General features: G+C 34.5%; 1 protein-coding gene across 1 annotated transcript in view; it reads left to right on the plus strand.

The window, feature by feature from the left end:
* msh4.L (mutS homolog 4 L homeolog) overlaps positions 1–24,439 on the plus strand; it is a 42,946-nt gene that overhangs the window by 13,943 nt on the left and 4,564 nt on the right. Inside the window, exons 5-16 of the mRNA XM_041590341.1 lie at positions 369–479; positions 4,577–4,692; positions 6,407–6,580; positions 7,651–7,823; positions 8,955–9,022; positions 11,768–11,845; positions 13,443–13,507; positions 15,124–15,293; positions 16,706–16,842; positions 20,249–20,352; positions 21,890–22,014; positions 23,769–23,969. Coding sequence (XP_041446275.1) covers positions 369–479; positions 4,577–4,692; positions 6,407–6,580; positions 7,651–7,823; positions 8,955–9,022; positions 11,768–11,845; positions 13,443–13,507; positions 15,124–15,293; positions 16,706–16,842; positions 20,249–20,352; positions 21,890–22,014; positions 23,769–23,969 — 1,522 coding nt within the window. The remainder of the gene's footprint in view (positions 1–368; positions 480–4,576; positions 4,693–6,406; positions 6,581–7,650; positions 7,824–8,954; positions 9,023–11,767; positions 11,846–13,442; positions 13,508–15,123; positions 15,294–16,705; positions 16,843–20,248; positions 20,353–21,889; positions 22,015–23,768; positions 23,970–24,439) is intronic.

Here is a 24,439-nt window from a genome sequence, read left to right on the forward strand (position 1 = left end):
TCCCTAAAAAAAAATCCCTAAAAAAAAACTAGTGAGCAGGTTACTACCTGACTAGTTAAAAACTTTGGCTAAAGGACAGGAGATAGGAACCCTTTTACCAACACTGTGACACAGGGAAAATTGGAATATGTGCAGAAAACCATAGAAACCACATATTTGCTTTCATTATTGTTTCTGCAGTAGACTGATCATTGCTTCTTGTTGATTGAAGGTTGTGGATTACAACACTGGTATTATGGTCAATGTAATATGAATCTGAACTTCAACGTTACGATACAATGAAATCACATTTTTTCTGTAACTTTTTAAAGCTCACACACAATTATACTTTCACATTGTTAAATAACGTATCTCTTAATATATTACAGGTAATAACAAAACTCAAGATTCTGACACCTTTAGAAATATTGATGCCAAATACTGCTTGTGATAGTGGCACTGCAAGTAAACTGTTCCTTCTTATCGTGGAAAATTTCAAGGTAATTGTTATGTATACTTCCTTTTTTTAATATTAAAACATTATGCATTGTATATATAAGCATACCTGTGCATATTTCTAGAAAATGTGTTTTTTAGTATATTTTTGTATGTACTGTCAGTGTTTAAACACTCAAACTATAATCATATAGCAATATGTCTAAAGTACAAATGAAAGCTTAGGATGGTGGTGGATACTAGCTAGGTAGGATACAGGAAATAAAATAAATAAATGCCATCAACATTTTAAGTAATATATATTGAAAAGTTGCTTAGAATCACATTTCATTATATATAATTCAATATTAATGTATACAGTCATATGAAAAATTTTGGGAACCCTTCTCAGCCTGCATAACAATTTACTCCACTTTCAACAAAAAAGATAACAGTGGTATTGTTGTGTTTTGGTAGCCAAGGATGAGTAGAGTATAACAGTGCTTTATTAGCAGGTTCATACAGCCATTACACTTCAACAGTAGCTTCAACTCTAATACTTTTAAGCAGTATAGAAAGTAATATGTACACAGTATAACTCTTGTGCACAGTGACACCTACAGGCCCTTTGTATAAACACCACAGGTATGTCTTTCATTTCCCAGGAACATCTGAGTACTGGGGAGTTTTCTGAACAAAGATTTTTAGTGAAGCAGCATTCAGTTGTATGAAATTAAACCAAATGTGAAAAATTGGCTGTGCAAAAATTTGGGTACCCTTGTCATTTTGCTAATTTGAATGGATGTAACTGCTCAATACTGATAACTGGCAACACCAAATTGGTTGCTTATTAAGCCTTGAACTTCATAGGCAGGGTTGTCCATTCATGAGAAAAGGTATTAATGTGGCCAATTGCAAGTTGTGCTTCTGAGTGACAGCATGGGATCCTCAAAGCAACTCTCAAAAGATCTGAAAAGATCATTATCATGGTTTAGGGGAAGGCTACAAAAAGCTATCTCAGAGGTTTGAACTGTAAGGAATGTAATCAGGAAATGGAAGGCCACAGGCACAGTTGCTGTAGAACCCAGGTCTGGCAGGCCAAGAAAAATACAGGAGCGGCATATGTGTAGGATTGTGAGAATGGTTACAGACAACCCAAAGATCACCTCCAAAGACCTGCAAGAACATCTTGCTGCAGATGGTGTATCTGTACATCGTTCTACAATTCAGTGCAATTTGAACAAAGAACATCTGTATGGCACGGTGATGAGAAAGAAGCCCTTTTTGCACTCACGACACAAACAGAGTCGCTTGTTGTATGCAAAAGCTCATTTAGACAAGCCACCATCATTTTGGAACAAAGTGCTTAGGACTGATGAGATAAAAATGTAGTTATTTGGTCATAACAAAAAGCACTTTGCATGGTGGAAGAAGAACAACGCATTCCAAGAAAAACACCTGCTACCTACTGTGAAATTTGGTGGAGGTTACATCATGCTGTAGGGCTGTGTGGTTAGTTCAGGGACTGGGGTCCTTGTTAAAGTCGAGGGTCGGATGAATTCAACCCAATATCAACAAATTCTTCAGGATAATGTTCAAGCATCAGTCACAAAGTTGGAGTTACGCAGGGGTTGGATATTCCAACAAGACAATGACCTTACACACTTCGAAATCTACAAAGGCATTTGTGCAGAGGGAGAAGTACAAGATTCTGGAATGGCGTCACAGTCCCCCAACTTTAATATCAACGAAAATCTATGGGATGAATTGAAGCAGGCAACTGAACTGGAGAGATTTGGGCGAATGGTCAAAAATACCGCCATTTAGAATCCAGACACTCATCAAAGTCTATAGGAGGTGTCTAGAGGCTGTTATATTTGCAAAAGGAGGCTCAACTAAGTATTGATGTAATATCTCTGTTGGGTTGCCCAAATGTATGCACATGTCTAATTTTGTTATGATGCATTTTGCATATTTTCTGTTAATCCAATAAACTTTATGTCTGCTGAAATACTACTGTTTCCATAAGGCATGTTATATATTAAAAGGAAGTTGCTACTTTGAAAGCTTAGCCACTGATAAACAAAACTCCAAAGAATTAAGAGGGGTTCCCAAACTTTTTCATATGACTGTATTTATTTAACACCACGTCATACTGACTTACATGATGCCAATTTGGCAGTACCCTTGGAAACTACTCCTTAAAGGCACTGAATGATACTGATAAATATGAGATCTCACAACTATTAGATTTGAGATCTCTAACTAATAACTCTGCAACACTAGCTCTAGCTATTAAAACAGTATGGTCGTTTTCCCCAGTGGGAACTAAACACCGATAATGATAGACCTACATATTTTTATTCACCTGAGGGGCCCCTCCAAATGCTGTGCTATGTTTGTTTGCTTTAATGGGATAGGGTAAGTGTAAAAAGAATTATATTTTATGTTTTTGTTGCACATACAGTACATACTATGCTGAGATACTGGGAACCTGTCATATATATTTGTTGTGGGTGGTATATTTGATATATTAAGACACAGAGTAGGCCCTGTGTTTCCAAGATAGGAGTTTTAGTTCATCTTTAGTGTTGATACTAATCATGCACCACAACCCAAATGTCAAACCTCTGTCTAAGTACTCTCCTGAGCTAGAGGAAAGCTATAAAAAGAATGCAGGAAAAACCCCAGCTGGGGAAGGCTAGCCTCCAAACTAGTAATTACATACAGAACTGCACATTAACTTACATTAAAAGACAGTCTTTACCACTGTATTTTATAAGCCAAAGCTGGAATAGGACAAAATTCATTGGCCCAGACTTTATATTAGACATGGGCCAGTACCTGCCAAAGCCTGTTGCACAAGTCTGATATGGCCCTTACAGCACTGGCACCAAAACAGCTGCCATGCACGCAAATGCTGATGTATAAGACAAATATAGTTTATGCAGATGTGGCCACGGACACAAGTCAGCACAAGTGATACAAACAGTACTCACATATGCATTGTTGATGTCAAACCAGCTAATATGCATGCACCACTGGTGCATAACTAGTCGACAGTGCAGACAAAGACTTGTGTAAAGCCACTTAAATGAATTACAAAATACTGCCACCAAGGTTAGCTGTGTATCAGTTTAAATGGCAGGGTAACACAAATAGGATACAGTATATAGTTATATAAGTGCTGTGGGTGACACTGCCATATAAGTGCTAGTTTTTAGTTCAGGGTAATGCAAGTGCTCCAAGAGGTAGTCTTTGAGTTTATTTCTAAAAACAAAGATGAAGGATTCTTTCCAGAGAAATTCAGGATATGGTAAATAATATGGTATTCTCCTGTTTTTGTACAGGATCCAGACTACAAAATATTTTCATTATATTAGGTGGAGCACAAAGTGCAGTTATGGAAATAAACAAAAGTCTAAACACATTTATTTTAAAGTGCTGTGCAATATGTGGGCGCTCTAAAAATACATGATAATAATAATAATAATATATAGGAATGTTACCAAATTAAAAACAAAATACTTGAAAACAAAGGTATAATTTCACTCTGTATGATTCTTACAGAACATTCCTTAATAGCACTCTTCATGAAAATGAAATTATATTGTATATCATTTATTCTATGGCCTGTACACATCCACAACATTTCGGGCATTTTATAAAGCCCATGTAATTATGCTGCACCTGTAAATATGCTGCACATAAACAGAGCCATCTAGTGGCCAAAGATGTATCAAACACTTGTTCAGAACAAATTTTTAATATTGACTAAAACATTCAGAAATAAAATTATTTTATGGTAGGACATATCACTGATCCACATCTGAGGATGTATGAATTAAAAGAACTGTAAAGCACTGTTTTAAAAAACAGAGTTAATACTTTCCCGTTAAAGGAGAGCTAACCTGTCAATATGCAAAAAGTAGTTCTTGAGTGAAGGACCCTTTTAAAGTTACCAGTTACCATGGTGAAGTACCACCTGAAACAAGCTTTTCAAATTTCCTTGTGTCAAAATTGCCCTTTCAGACTAGAAATGGCAAATATTACATTTCTGAGTTTAATTACAAAATGTAAAATTACATAGACAATTGTATACTTGCTTATTGGCTGTTTTTTATACTAAAAATACTAATAAACATTTTTTTTCTCTTTATAGGACGTGTCCTTTACAGCTGTACAAAGAAAGTATTTCAATGAAACAAAAGGTCTGGAGTATATTGAACGTTTGTGCGTATCAGAATTCAGTTCTGTCCTCATGGAAGTTCAGTCCAAGTATGCTTCAGCAAAAGATTCTAACATGTTTCAGATGCAAATGCTCTTAATATATGCAGTAATGAAATGGCACAAACAATTTACAGCAGAATTCTGCTTAGAACAGTACTCTATGCTAGCATGAACCTATGACAGAGGCCTTCAGATTTTGTTTTCAGGCCCCCATTTGTGGCATCTTACAGATATGGTTATATATCCAGATAGCTCTGAATTACAGGAAGGCTATGTATCATAGCGTGAATTTTAGGAACATTTTCTAAATAGAATTTATTTTTCTCTGCCTGATCTTAACTAGACTAGCATACATCCACATTGCTTGTCAAAACAATTCTGTCGGGTTTATTTAATGTTTAAATGTTTTAATAGACATAAGGTATGTAGATCCATGTTACAGACAGACCCCTTATGCAGAAAATCCCAGGTCCCAAGCAGTCCACATAATATATTCATATTATAGTATACACAGTCCAAACAAGCAGCACTCCAAGGGAGATATTCTCAGGATAACATTCTCAAGATTTCAATATAAAGTCCAACAATAAAAGGAAGCACTCACGGCATAAAGGTTGTCAGTCCTTTACTGAATCATATAAACATCTATGCGTTTCGGTACCTCAAGGGACCGTCATCAGGATGTGTATATATATATATATATACATATATATATATATATATATACATATATATATATATATATATAGTGTATATATATATATATATATATATATATATATATATATATATATATACCGGTATATATATATATATATATATATATATATATATATATATATACACACTATTTACAGTATATATAGCAACTGTCATACATACCTGTAGCTGGTCTTCTCAAAGGGCATATGAAAAGATGATGCGCATATAGAAGCAAATCCACTTGCATTTCCCTACTTTTACCGCCTTAAAAGTGTTAGTTTCATTTTCTTATGTTATTTATATGGTTTATAATAGCTATGTACCTGTTTACGTTGCCTCAACTAAGCCTGCTTATCTCTTTTACACTTTATTAAGCCAGCCACAGCCATTCAGTAAATGTTTGTGAGACATTCAGATAAAGAGCTCTTGATCCTGTTTTGTCCAGTCGAACCAGACTCTGATGCAGGAAGTATATCTATAATCCCTGCAGTAAAGGAAGATAGGCTTATGGTGTTTGCCTGACAAGAAATTTAATTTGTTTGATGTGTACCAGGAAGAAGATTTCCACATTCAAAAGTTCCTGTAACTAAGCAGTAGAATCTAAAGCACTTCCAAAACAACACTATTTATACAATGTATAACATTGTTTTCATTTGAATCTAAACACATTGAATTCTGGGAACAGTATGCTTTTAAAGAACCATTTCCCAAAAAGATAAGTTTTGTACCACATAACATCAAATATTTGGGCTATTTCATGCATCAAATATGAAAAATAGTTCTAGTTTTGCTAGTACTTTACCTTGAACAGCTGACATAATAGTGATTTGCTGAACTTGGAGGAAAGTTGAACAACAGTGTTAATGCATTACAGTTGTATATCCATATTAGTAAATATGCTTTGTTAATTAATTTGTGTGATATTGCCATAGAGAATTATGTAATATTTAATTATTTTTCAGATATTACTGTTTAGCTGCTTTGATCAAGTACGTTGAATACATTCAGAATACGGTGTATGCTCCCAAATCTCTCAAGAAAATATTTGATTATTTTTCAGATATTACTGTTTAGCTGCTGTTGCTGCTTTGATCAAGTACGTTGAATACATTCAGAATACGGTGTATGCTCCCAAATCTCTCAAGATTTGTTTCCAAGGAAGTGAAAAGACTGCAATGATAGATTCTGTCTCTGCCCAAAACCTTGAACTCTTGGTTAACAAGCGGGATTCCAGGTATGAATGATCAAATTGATTATGCATCGTACTTTTATTGAATTTGCTGTCTTACCATTTTTATTTTCTTGTGTAATTGGTTATGGTAATGTGTAAGGTGGAATCTTTTAACTATCAGTTGCCGTGTATTTGTGCTCCATATTTTTGTAAAAACATTTTGTTTAATATTCAGCAGCACATACATACATATATTATATATATTTATAAAAGATTCACTCATTATTCATATTAGTTATAATAGACCATTATACAAGTTAATAAAAGTCAAAACAGGAAGTGGCATGCAGGATATCACATTATTGGTTGCTAAGTTACCATAAAGATTCACAGTTCCTAATGTTTCCTAGTGTGTCTCTTGGACTGTACTTTTTCTAATGAATGATCAGTATACTTCATATTACCAGCACCCAGACTATGATGTGTTTTTTTGTATAATATAGCCCTTCATTTATTTATTTTTAGATGCACTTAATAGCAAAGTTGAGGTTTCATTAATGCATTTAAGTGCTTTGTTTGTTCTGTTTTAGTCAGAGCTCTTATCCCTTCACCTTTATTTAGTAAATGTAGTTAAAGTGTTCTTCAAAAGCGGATTAGGCTCCTTGCAGCCCCGGGTGCAAGCCGTACCCCCGCCAGGGCAAAGTATACATGTAGCAAATAAAGCAGCAGCACTCCGGTATCTGTTTTGCAGATTTTCAAAGATACCGGAGTGCTGCTGCTTTATTCACCTTTATTTAGATTTCCTGCCATAAAGCAAGATGTAACAACTGCTTTTTCTCAAAAAGAAAATAGAAATAGTTGGAACAGTAACAGCAAAAAAGACACTTAACTGAGCATTAAAAGTGACTATCACTAAATCAATATTTTCTAAAGCCACACTGCTTTAAATAATATTAGATATGCATTGTAATAATAGCCATGGGTAGACATTTGTATTATTCTAAAAACAATATCCCTTTATACGTGACTAAAGCACGATAATAATTTAAGTGGTTTGTTCTAATATTTTTTTGGCTAATTCTCATTTTCCTCTACATTTTGTAACAGGGTTTTTTATAAATTTGTTTTTAAAGGAATGACCATACCCTATTTGGAGTTCTGAATTATACTAAAACTTCAGGTGGAAGCCGAAGACTAAGGTCAAATATTTTAGAACCGCTTGTTGACCTTAAGACAATTAACACACGATTTGACTGTGTTCAAGAATTTCTTCAGGATGAAGAATTATTTTTTAGTCTTCAGTCAGGTCAGATATGTTCAATTTGTTTGATGTAATAAATTCAAATATATCTTAGAATGCAGAAGAGTTAAACCAGTTTTACTTGTAAATAAAAAAAATAAACAGAGAACAGGAGTTCACATCTCATAGTTTACAAGTTGTAAATATTACCTTGCAATTCTTAGGTCAATGCAGCATTAGGCTTTTAACCTTTTAATGCCAGACATGCACCTCATTTTCTTTAAAAGATCGTTTTTTAAAATTTGTACTGTTTCACTTAAGGGTCATTTCCTGATGGTAGGGTACGTGTATTTTACCTATAGAAAAAAAAACTATTGATTTTTTTTTTAGGAATACCTACTGTAATTTAACTTCTGTAACAAGATGTACACATCTAAATAAATTTATCACAAACATATATGGAAGAAAGTACTGATTTTGAAAGCCCCGTGTCTCCTACTAGCAGCAAATAAATAAATTCTTTTAGAGACTGATTTGTACAGATCTAAAACCAACAACAATATAATACCATTTTTTGGATTATTTTATATTACCTTAATCTCATGGAAAGAATAAACTTTCTACATGTAATCAGTTTCCCCTCCCAGCAATCTTTCTGCAGCTGTGTGTCAGTCAGTTATTTAGAAACATTTAGCTCTTAGACATAATCTGGGAAAAGAGAGCACACACACCAATCTCTTTAATAACCCTTAATATAATGTGATTTTCTACTTATTTATATTTATTGGCGATTGATTTTATTATATTATCACATCTTCACATGATGAATTTGAATGCCCTGTCTAACCTAGCACAAGTTTTAGAAATAGATGCTTTAATAAATATACACACATATATATTTGTGATCCACTAGCAAAATACTGCATTGTGAGACACATTGAAATACAGTCTTTTTATATTGATGGTCATTGTAATCATTCTATACAGAAGTCCATCAAGAGGGCCTGGGCCGGCAGGGACCCACTGAGTTTTTCCTAGTGTCCCACTGGTCTAGTCTTATCCTGAATAAACTTAGTACTAAAGGTTAATTTCAGAGACCCTGTATTTTATTGATATATTTAAATTCTTTATCGATAATGTTTTCAGTATTTTTGCAACAACATACTTTAAACTACCCCTAACTGTATTATATTTTAGTTCTTTCCAGGTTTTTGGATACAGAAAATCTCCTGTCCAATCTTATTCAAATTCCAAAGCAAGACATAGTATGTGAAAACAAGTTGTACCTTAAAGAAATTAATAATAAGTAACTTTTTAATTTACAGTTTAATTTAAAAATTAGTGTGTGTAAATTTTCTTCATATGATGTCATTGTGTCACCGTAAATAACTATGTTTTCAATTTAGTTTTAATTTATACCATTTTTTATCAGCTAGTCAATTCTATCCCTTTTTAAAGTTATCTAATGTATCAGCCAGTATGATTCAGGGAGAGCATTCCACATCTTCACAGCCCTCACTGTAAAAAAAAAACCCTTCCAAATATTTAGACAGAACCTCCATTCATCTAATCGGAATGGGTGCCCTCTTCCCAGCTGGAAGGACTTACTGGTAAATAAAGCATTAGAGAGGATATTGTACAATCCCCTTATATATTTATACATTGTTATTATAGCCCCCCCTTAAGCACCTCTTTCCAGTGTGAACAACCCCAATTTGAGATTTCCTATACCTTTTACCAGTCTACTTGCCCTTCTCTGGACCCTCTCTAAGTCAATAATATCCTGTTTGAGAACTGGAGACCAAAACTGTACGGCATATTCTAGATGAGGCCTTACCAGAGCTCTGTACAGTGGAAGAATAACCAGCAACAGCCAGTATGATTCAGGGAGAGCATTCCACATCTTCACAGCCCTCACTGTAAAAGAAAAAACCCTTCCAAATATTTAGACAGAACCTCCATTCATCTAATCGGAATGGGTGCCCTCTTCCCAGCTGGAAGGACATACTGGTAAATAAAGCATTTGAGAGGATATTGTACAATCCCCTTATATATTTATACATTGGTATTATAGCCCCCCTTAAGCACCTCTTTCCAGTGTGAACAACCCCAACTTGATATTTCCTATACCTTTTACCAGTCTACTTGCCCTTCTCTGGACCCTCTCTAAGTCAATAATGTCCTGTTTGAGAACTGGAGACCAAAACTGTATGGCATATTCTAGATGGGGCCTTAACAGAGCGCTGTACAGTGGAAGAATAACCCCCTCCTCCCTCAAATCTATGCCCCTTTTAATACAGCTCAAGACCTTGTTTGCCCTTGAAGCTGCTGGTTGGCATTGTTTGCTACAGCCAAGTTTATTATCTACAAGGACTCCAAGGTCCTTTTCCATTATGGATTTGCATAGTTCAGTCCCATTAAGGGTATAAGTGGTTTGCATATTTTTACATCCCAGGTGCGTGACTTTACATGCCACTTAGCTGCCCAGATTGCCAGTTAGTCAAGATCATGGATGGAATTAATTGGGCTTCATAGTTTTGTGTCATCTGCAAATACTGATCCTTTAGCCAGCTTCCTATCCATGTGCAAATGACTTCAAAAAAGGGGTTGTTCGTCTTTAAATGAACTTTTAATTCTATTAAATATTAAAAGTTAACGTAAAGGTGAACCACTGCTTTAACTCACATTGGGCCAGATTAATTTCACTGAGAAAAAGGTTTATCAAGTGAAAACTCATGGACAAGGTTTTCTTACTGAAATTAATCTGGCCTTTTATTTGCTATATTGTGCCTCTAGTGTGGGATCTGTGGAAATTATAACTCAAACTTTCTGATCTGGGTGGTTCAGAGTCACACAAGTATTAAACTTCCATAATTTGAAATAAATCTTTATTGCTAGGCCATATTATTATTTTCAGTGATGTTAGAATGGTCAAAAGGCAGATCGAATGGATCATGGCAGGTACCAAAAAGAACTGGAGAAAGTACTATGTATAAATATAAAAGCTGTCACAGGAAAATTTGTAAGTGGATATGCCTAGAAGCTGGAATACTAGTCACAGGATCAAATTAATCAAATGTGTGTCTGAGAGCACAGCTGCCTCAACGTTTCCTTGTGAGGATGCCTGTGTAAAATTCGGCTACTTTGCAACGGATATATTTTCCCCCCGGTAAGTCACATAATTGTGAATGAAACTAGGGACATTTTGTCATCCCACAGTAGAACACATTTACCATGGATGACAAAATAGCTCATGGGCCATTGCCCTAAGGTAGCCTCAGACAGCAGAATAGCCAGATCTCTCATGGAAACATGACTAAACTATTATTTGAAGCCTCACTAATACAACTGATTCATAGGCAAGGGCAATCCTGGCCTGAGTCAGCTTTCATTCATAAGCCCCCCCTCACCCCGTCACTCACTTTTCTTTTGCAGAGAGCGCAACTGCTTTATGTTGCCCTTGGTAATTTGTGGGGCTCTGCCATCTGAAGCAAGTTTCTCAACTCCCCTAACTGTTTTGACACAGTGGGCTAAATTCAGTTGAGGAAAAGGTTTATCACGTGAAAAGTCATGGACAAGATTCAATCTGAGATTCTCACGGTTTATCATGTGGAAACTCTATTGAGGTTTGTAAGAAAAAGTTGAAATCGAATTAGGAGAAAAGTTTTTACTCCTCGAATAGAATCTTGTCCATGACTTTTCATGTGAGAAACTGTGAGATAACTTTTTTCACTGCATTGAATCTTCCCCAGTGTGTCTGCCTTTTGTGTCTGCCATACAAGCTAAACTGTAATCATGCCAATTATGTTTATATCCATTTGATATGGTCAGTCATAACAAAACAGAGTGAATGAAAGTTTGATGGCCATGTTGGTTTACAAAATTAGCAGAAAAACAGTTCTAGGACTGGTTTTGTAGTGACTTTCTTACAATGTTTGGCCTTTGGCAGATACAGTATGAATCATTCTTTTCCGAAGTTAAATTTTCCATTGGTATTTGTATTCTTTTAGCAGGATAAAGCTGCTGACACAAAGATCAGCTATATTATCTCCCTGAAGCATACCCTAAAACTGGTAGAGCCATTAAAGGTAAATTACTTTATTCATAGTTTCTGTTAATGTTTTACCTAAAATTTAGCAAAAATCTAAATGATAATGGATGTAGCTATTCTGAAGTCTGATAGAAAATTGTGATTTTGAAATGATTTCCACAAAGGTATCAAAATTTGATACATATCCTATGCCAAGGCTGAATAAACTAATTGAGAAGTTAGGCTGTGTCCGGTATGTGACAACGCTTGATTTTACAAAAGGATAGTAGCAGGTTCCCCTCACAGACAGGGCTAAAGAGATAACAGCATTCTTTACCCCAGATGGTCTATTTCAGTACACTGTGCTGCCTTTTGGGGTACAAGGGGAACATGCTTCTTTTCAGAGAATAATGCATACAATTTTCAAGGCCCTTCTGCCTACATCCCACCTGGACAATGTTGTCATTTTCAGCACTAACTGGGATAGCCTTCTGTAGAAAGTACAAGTAGTGGAAAGATGGATTAACTGCTAATTCTAGGAAGTGTACTATAGGGCTAGAAGAAGCATTGGGAAGGGGCCATCAAACCCCAGGTATATAAGGAACAGGCAATCCAAGATTGCCCACAATGTAGAAAGAAACAAATAAACAAGTCAGAGCATTTCTGGTTATTGTGGGATATTACAGAAGGTTTCTTCCAAATTTTAACACTATTGCAGCACTTTTGAATGACTAAACAAAGGGTAACAAAGCTGTAATGACCAAATGGAATCCTGAAGCTGGAAAAGCCATAGGCATTGTACCAGAGGGTATGAAACCAGTGGGATACCAGTTGGTCTGTATGCCTATTCTTTTAATATGATGTTGGATAAAACTAGCTTTTTAACTTTATTATAGAGTTTTTGGATATTATTTTTGTTTGATGAAACATTGACAGCCACACACTGTGATTGCCAATGTTTCATAATGCTACGGGGCTATACAAGCTGCATATCATGCAATGCAATGGTGGGGGCTACAAACTGTGTCTGTCATGAAACACTGGGGGCCACGCAAAGTGTCATGTCATGTAATGCTTGGCGGTCTACAAACAGCACCTGTCATGAAACACTAGGGGCCATAAACTGAGCCAATATCCCCAGCTTCATAGCAACTAGTAGAGCTCCTACACCTTTCATCAATGACCAGTGTGGATCAGTCATCTCAGCTAAACATGTAATAACAATGCTCATGACTAGTACTAAAGTGATAAACCTCTCTAGCATTATAAAAGCAGGCACCACTGGCAAAAGTGTACAGGTTGCCAGAACCTATTGAAAACACCCTCTACTGGTCTTATGACATTTTTACTATAGACAAAAGCTGAATGCCTAATTTGTGTTCTTCATTTATCCCATAAAGCACACTGCAGCAGTTGTCAATTAACAAACCTGCCTCTAAGACTAGGCACTAAGTCTATTAGGTTTGTCATTTTAAAAAAACTGTTTACATTATGCATGCCAATAGACAACTCTATCATTTAATTACCCAATGTAATTACTGAACAGACTAGCAAAAAAATGGCTATTCTTAGATTTAGACACCTGGGCAAGAACTAGTGGTAGGCAGCAGAGTAACAATACACTGCAATGATGAATTGTGTGCCTCTTTTTATAGGTTGTGTTGAAGAATTGTAAGACACCCCTTCTTAAGGCTTACTACAATTCTCTAGAAGACAGCAGGTATGTATGGTAAGCTCTGGTATGTGAGCATGATATTGTACCTTGTATAACTTCAGCAATGTTTCAGGTTTTTGATACAGTCTTTCTGCAAGTAGAATTACATGCCAAACCATTTATCCTTAAGTTTCTTCTTTGAAGAAGTGTATTATGACTGTATCTTCCTACTTAGAGTATACATTCCAAACATTAATCAACACTAATGATTCCTAAAAATGATTCCTAAACAATGGCATGTCCTATTAAATATCACAGTGCCGATAATATTTAAGTTCCAGCTTCAGTCCTCTTTCTTGAATTCTTCACACAGAGGTCTTTCTCCTAGATATTCCAGGGTACTTATCACTGTACACCTATATCCACTCAAGGTTCCTGTAGTGCTAGGAAACACATGTCCCTATTGCTACCTCCTGTATAAGCCTTAATTATTCATTCTGCCCATGAATCCACAAACCAAAGGCTCACTGCACATTTGAAAATTGAAAAAGTTATATGAGCAGCCAATCATGTAGTCAGGCACACTGTACCTGTTGTTTGCACTATGCATACTGACTACCCAATGACCCCAACTGACTAGAGATGAGACTTAGAGATAAGTCACAATACAAAAAAAATAACAATACTGTTGCCCAAATCTTTCTCATTTAAGGAAGCTATTGTGTTGTTCTGCCCAAGTGCATAGCTTTCCATTTATCTATTATTATTATTATTATTATTAACACATTTTTATAAACTGACAATATATTCTGAATAGCTGTACAATAAATAAATGTATACTTCATAATGTTAAACTTCATCTGCCAGTATGCTGCCAGTCATAGAATTTATTCAAACCGTTCTGCAAATTTAAAACATTTTTCACAGAACCTATATTTTTGCTGTTATCAGCAAAACAAAACCAACCTCAGGTTCTTTAATGAGCAAACTGAAAAGCAAAATATCAAAAAGAGACGTTTAAGGTAATCTATTTACAACACTGGAGAAAACTGAACACTTGAAAAACATTTTCAAGTCGGACCGCCTTTTGTAATGTTTCAGCCTGCTCTGTTATATATCTATTAAAGTACAAATATGTGGAATCCAGAATCTAGAATGTGTGAACTCTGCGATTTCCAGGTCCCAAGTAATATTTAGGTAGATCACATCCACTACTACCCCAAGACCTAGGCTTCTGCTCACCTCATATATGGCAATTTCATTAGTAGTGCTACTCTGGTAGCCTGGTTTTAAATATATATATATATATATATATATATATATATATATATATATATATATATATATAAAATATACATCAAATATACATCAAATATAAAGAATAGAAGCTCTGCACACTCACCATGGCAGACAGTGAGTTATGGAAGCTTAAATTAAGTAGCTTGGCAACCTAAGCTCCTTTAGTACCCTGGGGTTAATACCATTAGGTCTGGACTTTTGTTTATTTTCACCTTTCTTTTCTTTTGAACTTCCTGAGTCAGTCACCTGTACTGTGAATTAATTGTATTGGTTATTTTTAAAAGGAAACATTCATTAACTGGTCTCTCAGTGGCATGAACATAATACAAGTATATAAGTGCATATAAGTGTAATTAACAAATAGTTTTATTGTGCTCTATCAGGTTTGGCATCATTCTTGAAAAAATTGGAGCTGTAATTAATGATGAAACTAGATACACGAAAGGATGCCTGAATACAAGAACTCAAAAATGCTATGCAGTCAAAGAAAACATCAATGAACTTCTTGATATAGCCAGGAGGACATATGCAGAAATTGTGGATGATATTGCTGGTATGTTCTTGGCTCTTGTTAAATAAATAATTCATTGAGTGTTGATTGTAATTGTAAGAAATCATACCATGAACCATTATGCAGTAGTTACATTATGTAAGTAGCAACAGTTTCATCGAACATTGTGTAAATAATAGAAGATGAAGCAGGCATTTTTACTTTAAATGTGGTCATACTTGGGGATCACTGACTGATCTAGGGGGGTCAGGACCCATTGGCTCACACTGTATATATTGTATTTGGGTCCACAGTTCCACTGTGTGTGTATATATATATATATATATATATTAGAAGTTACCTCAGAGTTCCACGACCTGTATAAAAACACTCGGCCTTCGGCCTCATGTTTTTATATGGTCATGAAATTCGGTAACTTATACTATCCTTATATTTTACAAGAGGGGGTACTTTATTCACTATATATATATATATATTTTTCACTCCCTGATGAAAGTTCCTGTGAGGAACTGAAACGTTGGTTCAGTCCAATAAACCTCCTTTTTATCTTCAAAACGTTTGTGTTGCTGTAACTTCTTGGTGTGCTGTCCATGACCATATAAAAACATGAGGCCGAGTGTTTTTATACAGGTCGTGGAACTCCATGGTAACTTTTAATATCCTCATATTTTGCAATTGGGGGTACTTTATTTATTATAATACACAAGTTTCAGTGAGTCATGTGACAGATATGACATCAGAACTCACCGTTTCTAACTGATGACATCAGAACTCACTGTTTTTTAGGATATAATTTACAAGCTATTCATGGCTTTTGTGTATTATATATATATATAATTTGATGAAATATTGTGTATATATGCTCTTTTCGCTATGTATAATAGTAGTTTTTTGCATTCTGTGATTGCTTTAAACACCATATATCAGCACATTTGTATCTTTCTGTAGCAACGCATTGGAAACCATGAAAAAAACTAATTTTCTTTAATACCATGAATGCCAACTTATTTATTAAAACAGCCTAATATAAAAAGCATGATGAATAAATATGCAGAACTAATCCGAATACTAATGTGAAAACCTTGAAATCCTCATTTTTTTTGTGCAATTACAAACAAAAAAACCCCAAATACCTCTAAAAGTTTGAATTAAAGAAAGACAACTGGAAAAGGACAAATGCCATTGACTTCTATATCACCTCAACAGCCTTTAGATCTCAGCAGCTTTTCAATTTCAAAGATTTGTATCAGTGTTTTTTGTGTTTAATTACAACATTTTCATGATTTAGAGAAATTATTATAATCCACGATTAAACTAAAAGAATATGATTTGCGATAACAAACTAAGTACAAACGTTAGTAAATAAAAGCATTGTGTTAAATAAAAGAAGATCAAGCAGGAATTTTTACTTTCAAGTAAAAAGTTAAAGTAAAAGCATGTTTTTTTTAATGCAGGTTTGATTTCCCAGCTGTCCGAAAAATATAATCTACCCTTAAAAACAAGCTTTAACACTACCAGAGGGTTTTTTATTCAGATGAATATAGATGCAAACATGTCAACAACTTATCAGCTTCCTTCAGAATTTGTGAAGGTATGTTTATAATCTATTTTTATTTTACATCTAAAGATAGCATCTTTCTGCATCACCTATACATAGACAGTATGTAAGTGGACTGACTGAAAAAGTGTAAAAAAGAATACAGAAAATAGAGCCTGTAAATAAAACTGTGTTGCTACTCAAGAAGTACTGTAATTGTACAAAACTTAGTTTCATACAATTTTTAGTGTGTGGGCTCAGAATAATAGGTTACAAAATCTTTAATGTATAATGATAATATCTTTGCATGTATTGCCTGATGATATCCATGGGTGACCGTCACTGGGATGTAACTTTTGCAAGATTGTTGTCTGTCAATTAAATGGTCAGAAATTTATTTTTCCTACTTTATCAGTGTAAATCTGAATGTTAGTATTAGGTTGGAGCAATATAATGTATGATCAATAGCTGAATGTTTGCCATAAAACAAATAAAATCTCAATGTGTATGGCCAATTTAAAGAGGTTGTTCACTTCCAAACACTTTTTTTAGTTCACTTGTTTTCAGATTGTTCACCAGAAATAGACTTTTTTTTAATTGCTTTCCATCTTTTATTTTGTTACTGTTTTTTCCAAAATTTTATTTGAAATATTCTCTGGTGTTTCAGTCTGGCATTTTAATAATCCAGGTGCAGATTTGGATCTTTTACAATTTGCTATGTTACTTTATACATTTCTCAGCAGTATCTGTGGAATATTAGCAAATATTGTATCGATTTTAAAAGCTGACTTTAATGAAACTAAGGAATTCTACTCAGCAGGGCCAAATATAAAAAATGTATCAACTAAGGGGAGTATTTACTAAAATTCTAATTTTTCTTTTTTATTACCGTAATACAAAGTAGACCTAACTCTCTAACTAAACTATTTGGGATTTTACGAAAACCAGCACAGATCACAATGTGAAGAAACATTTTCAAATTGTAAAAGGGACAACTGCCATTGACTTCTAGCTGGAGTGTTTTTGGTCTGGATTTTTTTATCCAGAAAAATGGTCACAAATAGAAAATAGAAAGATATTGGAAAAAGTATTTTCTGGTGAATTATCTGAAAACAACTGAACTGAAAACAGTATTGGAAGGTGAACAACCCCTTTAATGGGGGATTGTAATATGTTTTGCTAGCACAAAATATCTGAGCAAAGATGCTTGCGAATTTGAGCAACCATGTTTGCCTCCTTTTAACTGATTAAAGACCTCAAGTTTGCGAACAAATGGCTGTAATTAAATTTCAGTGCATGTAATTAAATTTCGCAAGCGCAAAGGCTTTTTAGCTACAAACTATTTAACAAAACTCCAGGGCAGGTGTTATCGCTAAACCTTTGCTTAGCGAAAATGCCCATTGTGATATTTGCAGGCGACTGATTTTACATTGCGACCAGTGCTTAACATTCACAAAGGCACAATTTCAAATAACGCCTGTGACTTTTAATTACATTCCCACTTTAGTCTCAAGTACCATCCCATCCCATGCCCCATAATGGCCACTGCCCTCCATTTTTGCCTTAGCCTGATGGATTGTAAACAGATGGTAATTTTTCATACCCAATATACAGTAAGTTCTAGTCCTTGTAATCTTCCAAGGTAATTTAATAAAAAAAGCATGTCTTTCTCTTACTTTTATCTAAGACTGGCTTAGATAGTGGCTTAGGGTTTTTTTTAAAGGTCTAGGGTCTTTGGGATTGCAGTCCTATGTCTTAGCAAAAGAATGCTAAATGCATACATCCATGGTGACAAGTATCTTATACTAAATTATTTTATAATAAAATAGTTTTCTTTACTTTTAGTAGAGAATTATATTACATTTAGTAGGCAGTGTGGGGCTTCATTTACAGACTATTATGGCAGCTTTCTGTATTAGTTATGTGTGCCTCCATTAAACATGAAGTTTATCCACAGATGTAAAATGTATAATTTAAATTGTTATGGCCTTCTTATTATTTCATCCTACTATGTCTCTTATCTACTGTGCAATTGGATTGAATTTAGAATTGAAAACAATGCAAAAATGTAATTACCTCTACAGGTGCAGTTCACAACATACAAGAATAAGATACTGGGGCTCATTTATACAGTTCGCACATTGCATATTTATTTGCAAATGGTTGTACTGGCCGTGCTTTTTCCTGAATGCTTAAAATATTACACTTACCCGTCTTTTCGTTTTTTTTCGAATTCGCATTGAGAATAAATTTTCGCAAATGGCTCACAATTGAGACAGGTTTTTGCATGAGTGTGCCAACTGTGCGAACCAATCTGCCCTGCACAAAGTTTATAAACTGAGCCCCACTGTATCTACATTAAAAAGTGGATAGAAAAATAATTTTTTACCTTGCTTAGCAAAGTATTTGCCTGCATTTTCAAACATATTTTAATGCAATAGTTTCTTTTAAAGTGGACCTGTCACCTACACATAAAAAGCTGCATAATGAAAGTCCTTTGCAAATTAAATATGAAACCCCGAAAATATCTTTCATTAAAACATCCATACCTGTTATAAAGGGGTTTAAATATCTAAACTGTCAATCAAATATTACCTGCCCCGCCTCTATAAACGTGGCATAGAGGAGGGGCAGTCAATTACTTTCACTTTCCATTCAGCACTTCCTACATGTCACTGCTCTCCTCACATTCCCCCTTCCCTCCTCAGGCTCTATAATTGTGTAGGGCACTGCACATGGACATTAGGTCCCCCATTCTGGTGCATACACAAGATTTTGGGGTGATACGCAATTTCCCTTAATAAACGGGTCCACAAAATGGCAGCTGCCTGCTTGCTGTTATTGTATAATTCCAAGACAGAAGGAAACAAAATTTAAATAATAAATACAGTGTAAGTAAAGTTTATTTTGCTCAACTAACATGATAGAAAAGAATTTGAAATTATTTCTTAGGTTGACAGGTCCCCTTTAAGAAATGCTTTGAATAATGATACTTCAAAGACTTTTCCATATTACTACCTAAGCCCTGTACACCTGTTCACCTAAGCCCTGTACCTTGATGATGGATTTATTCTGCCTCTAATTTTAAAAGGAAGTTAGCTAGGGTAAAGTGTTACTTCTGCTGCAAATGAAAGGAAAATTATTCTGAGAATATTAACCTCAACTGCTCGTCTCCTACAGACTCAAGCAAGTGAGAATCCACTTTGTCTTTGACTAACTAATCCAACTTAAAATGGTGATGTCATCGTTTCAGTGATACGTTCATAGAGTTTAAAGATTTATATGACTAATATAAGCCTATGAGATTTTAGGTTTGACGGCCTTTTAAGCTGTCAAGCTGAATTTTTCAAATCATCATTTTTAAACTCTATTTATAGATGTTTGCTTGTGCTGTTTGTAACTTCAAAACAGGACATTTCTTTTTAACACAGGGCAAATGCCAATCTGTTTTGTCTTTCAGGTAACTAGAATAAAAAATTCTTGTTGTTTCACTACAGTAGACATATTAAAGCTAAATGAAAGATGCCAGGGATCTCTTAGAGAAATCTATCACATGTCATATCTGTAAGTTTATTGCAAAATATATTTTCTTGCACTTGCAGATGTTTTTGTGTTACTGAACAAATGTGTATTACATGTACTTGAAACCCATTATTTATTAATTTGTATAGCCTGAAAAGAATTGCAAACATTACGGTATTTTTTAAAATGATTTCTTTTTATTCTGTAATTATCAAACAAAACATTGTACTTGATCCTAACTAAACTGCATGAATCCATATTGGTGGCAAAATATGTCCCAAGCATTCCAGATAATATATCAAACTAATTCCCAATGTAAATTGGGCTAGCTGATTAAGCTTGTAAGCTTCTAGTCCAAAACAGGTAGATCTAAGTTTTGATCGACTGGTAGTGATGAGCGAATGTGACCCTTTTCACTTCACCGAAAATGCGCGAAACGGCAACTTATTCTCCAAACGCATTGAAATCAATGGGCATTTTTTTTCACACAAATTTTTCATACTGTGCAACATCTTTCAAACGTGCAACATTTCTTTTCTATTCAGTCTATGGGTGTTATTTTGCTGCGAAACTTTGAGAAATATTTCATCCTTAATGACTAGCTTGGAATCAGCAAAGTCAGTAGACAGCTCAAGGCATAAAGCTTATTTAAAAGCTCTTTCTCTTTCTCAGTTTTCAGAAGTAATTAATTTTATTTGTGGGGCACTATATCTTTTTTTTTCCTTTTGATATGTCTTTTGGAATCATAAAAGAGATAAATATTTGATCTTATGCCTTAGCTTCTAGTTTTCAAATATCAGAAGCCTTATTTATGAACTAACTACTTAGGGGCACATTTACTAAGCTCAAGTGAAGGATTCGAATATAAAATACTTCGAATTTCGAAGTATTTTTTTGGTACTTCGACCATCGAATAGGCTACTTCGACCTTCGACTACGACTTCGACTTTGAATCGAACGATTGAAACTAAAAATCGTTCGACTATTCAACCATTCAATAATCGAAGTAGTCTCTTTAAAAAAAACTTTGACTACCTACTTCGCCACTTTAAACCTACCGAGCATCAATGTTAGCCTATCGGGACTTCCCCATAAGCTTTTTTTGATTAAAGGAAAATCCTTCGATCAATGGATTAAAATCCTTCGAATGGTTTGATTCGAATGATTTAATTGTTCCATTGAAGTATTTAATCGTTCAATCCAAGTATTTGCGGTAAATCCTTCGACTTCGATTTTCGAAGTCGAAGGATTTTACTTCGATGGTCGAATATCGAGGGTTAATTAACCCTCGATATTCTACCCTTAGTAAATGTGCCCCTTAGAGTAAAGTGTTATTTTTGCAGAAGAAAATTTTAATTTTTTCCCTGCAATGTAGCATTTTTCCCCAGAATTCCAGTGTAATTCCACCGCAACTTGTGCATGATGCATCAATATGGACAAAACATTAATGTGTGGGCTTTGCTTGTGAAATACTGCTTTGGCCCAGTATACATTTACAAACACCTAGTTACGAATGTATAGTCAAAACTTATTGAAACTGAGTTTAAGATAACTTTCTGTTATTTCTCTTCCCCTTCAGAATTGTATGTAAGCTTCTTAGTGAGATCTATGAACATATTCATTGTCTTTATAAGTTGTCTGATACTGTTTCAATGCTGGACATGCTGCTTTCCTTTGCACATGCTTGCACGCTTTCTGATTATGGTAAGTGCTATTTAAATAATTAAACATGCCTCTCATAATTCTAAAGAGTTTTCAGAAGTGTTGCCTGATGTTGTAAGAATGTATTGCTTTGGATCTGAGTGATTAATTAATTCATTATTAAAAGAGTACTTGGGACAGCCAGTACTAATTTTAGACATTCTGTATGTGGATCAGGAGGTATAGCCCAAATTTTTTTAAAAAACAAAATAATAAAAGGGCCCATCCACCCAAAGTCTATTTTTTGCATAATGGAAAGAAAGCATAATTTTAATGTCAGAATGAAAATATCATATGGCTATATAAGATGCTGAAGAGATTTTTTTTCTCACATTCAGGGGCCGATTCACTAAGGGTCGAATATCGAGGGTTAATTAACCAAATACTGCGATCGTACTATCGAAGGATTATTCCTTCGATCGAACGATTAAATCCTTTGAATCGAACGATTCGAAGGATTTTAATCCAACGATCGAAGGAATATCCTTCGATCAAAAAAACTTAGGAAAGCCTATGGGGACCTTCCCCATAGGCTAACATTGACTTCGGTAGCTTTTAGCTGCCGAAGTAGGGGGTCGAAGTTTTTTTTAAAGAGACAGTACTTCCACTATCGAATGGTCGAATAGTCTAACGATTTTTCATTCAAATCCTTCGATTCGAAGTCGTAGTCGAAGGTCGAAGTAGCCCATTCGATGGTCGAAGTAGCCCAAAAAATACTTCGAAATTCAAAGTTTTTTTACTTCCAATCCTTCACTCGAATTTAGTGAATCGGCCCCTCAAAGTTAGCCAAAATATCATGACTTCTGTGCTCCAGAGATACAATCAGCTAGAAAAAGGAACTAAAATGTTCTGAAAGCTTGCTATGATTATATTAATCATAGCCAATAAAGGTATCACCTTTATACCACTTTTGTTATTTTTTAATTCAAAAGGGTTGCCCTGTAGCCTCAGATATGAATTACCTATTTGTAAAAAAGGAGTGTGCAGTAGCAGCTTGACTTGCCATTTGGTTATCCAAGCTCTTGGCATATAAAATGCAGATGGCAAAGAAAAACACAATTGTTGATTCATCAGCACATACTGTATCCCTCCTTCTTCCTTAAAGGGAACTGTTACCCTAAAAAATATTTTTAAATCCTAATTTATAATTTTTAGTGCAGCAATATAAACTTTACTTACACTATATAACTTATTTAAATCTTGTCAAATTTTTGAAATCCAAAATTAGAGAATATACAGTATGCAGGTTCCATTTTGTGGAAGTTGTCATCAAGACATGCTTGGTGTCATCTCAAAATCTCATGTATGCACCAGAAAAGGAGACTTGATATCTATGTACAGGCTTATAGCTATGCACTATTTATATATACAGTAAGGAGGGTAGGGGGAAGCACTACATCTTTCGGACCACAACTTGCACCCAAGGAAGGACTCTTGTGGTTAGAAACATGTAGTGCTTCAATAAAGCAACACTAATTTTCATTGAAATACTTTTATTACACAGCTTTTTATGTGTGACAGTTCCCTTAAAACAAGATCTTCAGAAGCACAAAGTTTTGTTTACCTTCTCAAATTTAACTTTGAAAATCATGGTTCATTTTAGTTTACAGATACCATTATGTGGTAATATATAAATGTAAATGATTATAAATCTAAAAATGACTGAACTGTATTATTCAATTAGTACAGCCTTAATGCATTATTTGACATTTATTTCATTATTAGTGCTTTCATTTTCATCTGTATCATATTTTTAGTTCGTCCAGAATTCACCGATACGTTGGCAATAAAACAGGGATGGCATCCTATTCTCCAAAAAATTGCAATGGAAAAACCAGTTTCCAACAACACTTACATAACCGAAGGAACTAACTTTATTATTCTCACTGGGCCTAATATGAGTGGAAAATCCACTTATTTGAAACAAATTGCTTTATGTCAAATTATGGCACAAATTGGTAAGAAATTAGTTGGACCTTATTAGTTGGTTTGTTTATGTTTTTTTAATTGTTCTGCATGAGATTGCTTCTTTTTGTCAGAGTGTGTATTCTCCCCAATACATTTTACACTCATGGTACTGTGCACCATGTTGGCACATGCAGAAAAAGAACTATAGGTAAATAATATAATCGTGAAACAATTGTATGTTATGTATTCAAGTATAAAAATATGAATTGAAACTATAGTAAATACACTACCTAAATATTACTATAAATAGAATAAATGAGTAAACATAAATATAATAGTAATACAATATAATATGAATGGTTTTTTTTTAAACATTACCACATTAAATATCGTTGCAAATGTATATTACTAAGTATATCTCAGCATTGCAGATTTACTTGCCTTTAACTGTGTTCATGCAACTGATGAAAAAACGTGCCTGTTCTTTACACGTGGTTTTTCTGCAATTGATTGTTTGGCT

The sequence above is a fragment of the Xenopus laevis genome, chromosome 4L (assembly GCF_017654675.1).
Source record: "Xenopus laevis strain J_2021 chromosome 4L, Xenopus_laevis_v10.1, whole genome shotgun sequence".
Lineage (NCBI taxonomy): Eukaryota > Metazoa > Chordata > Amphibia > Anura > Pipidae > Xenopus > Xenopus laevis.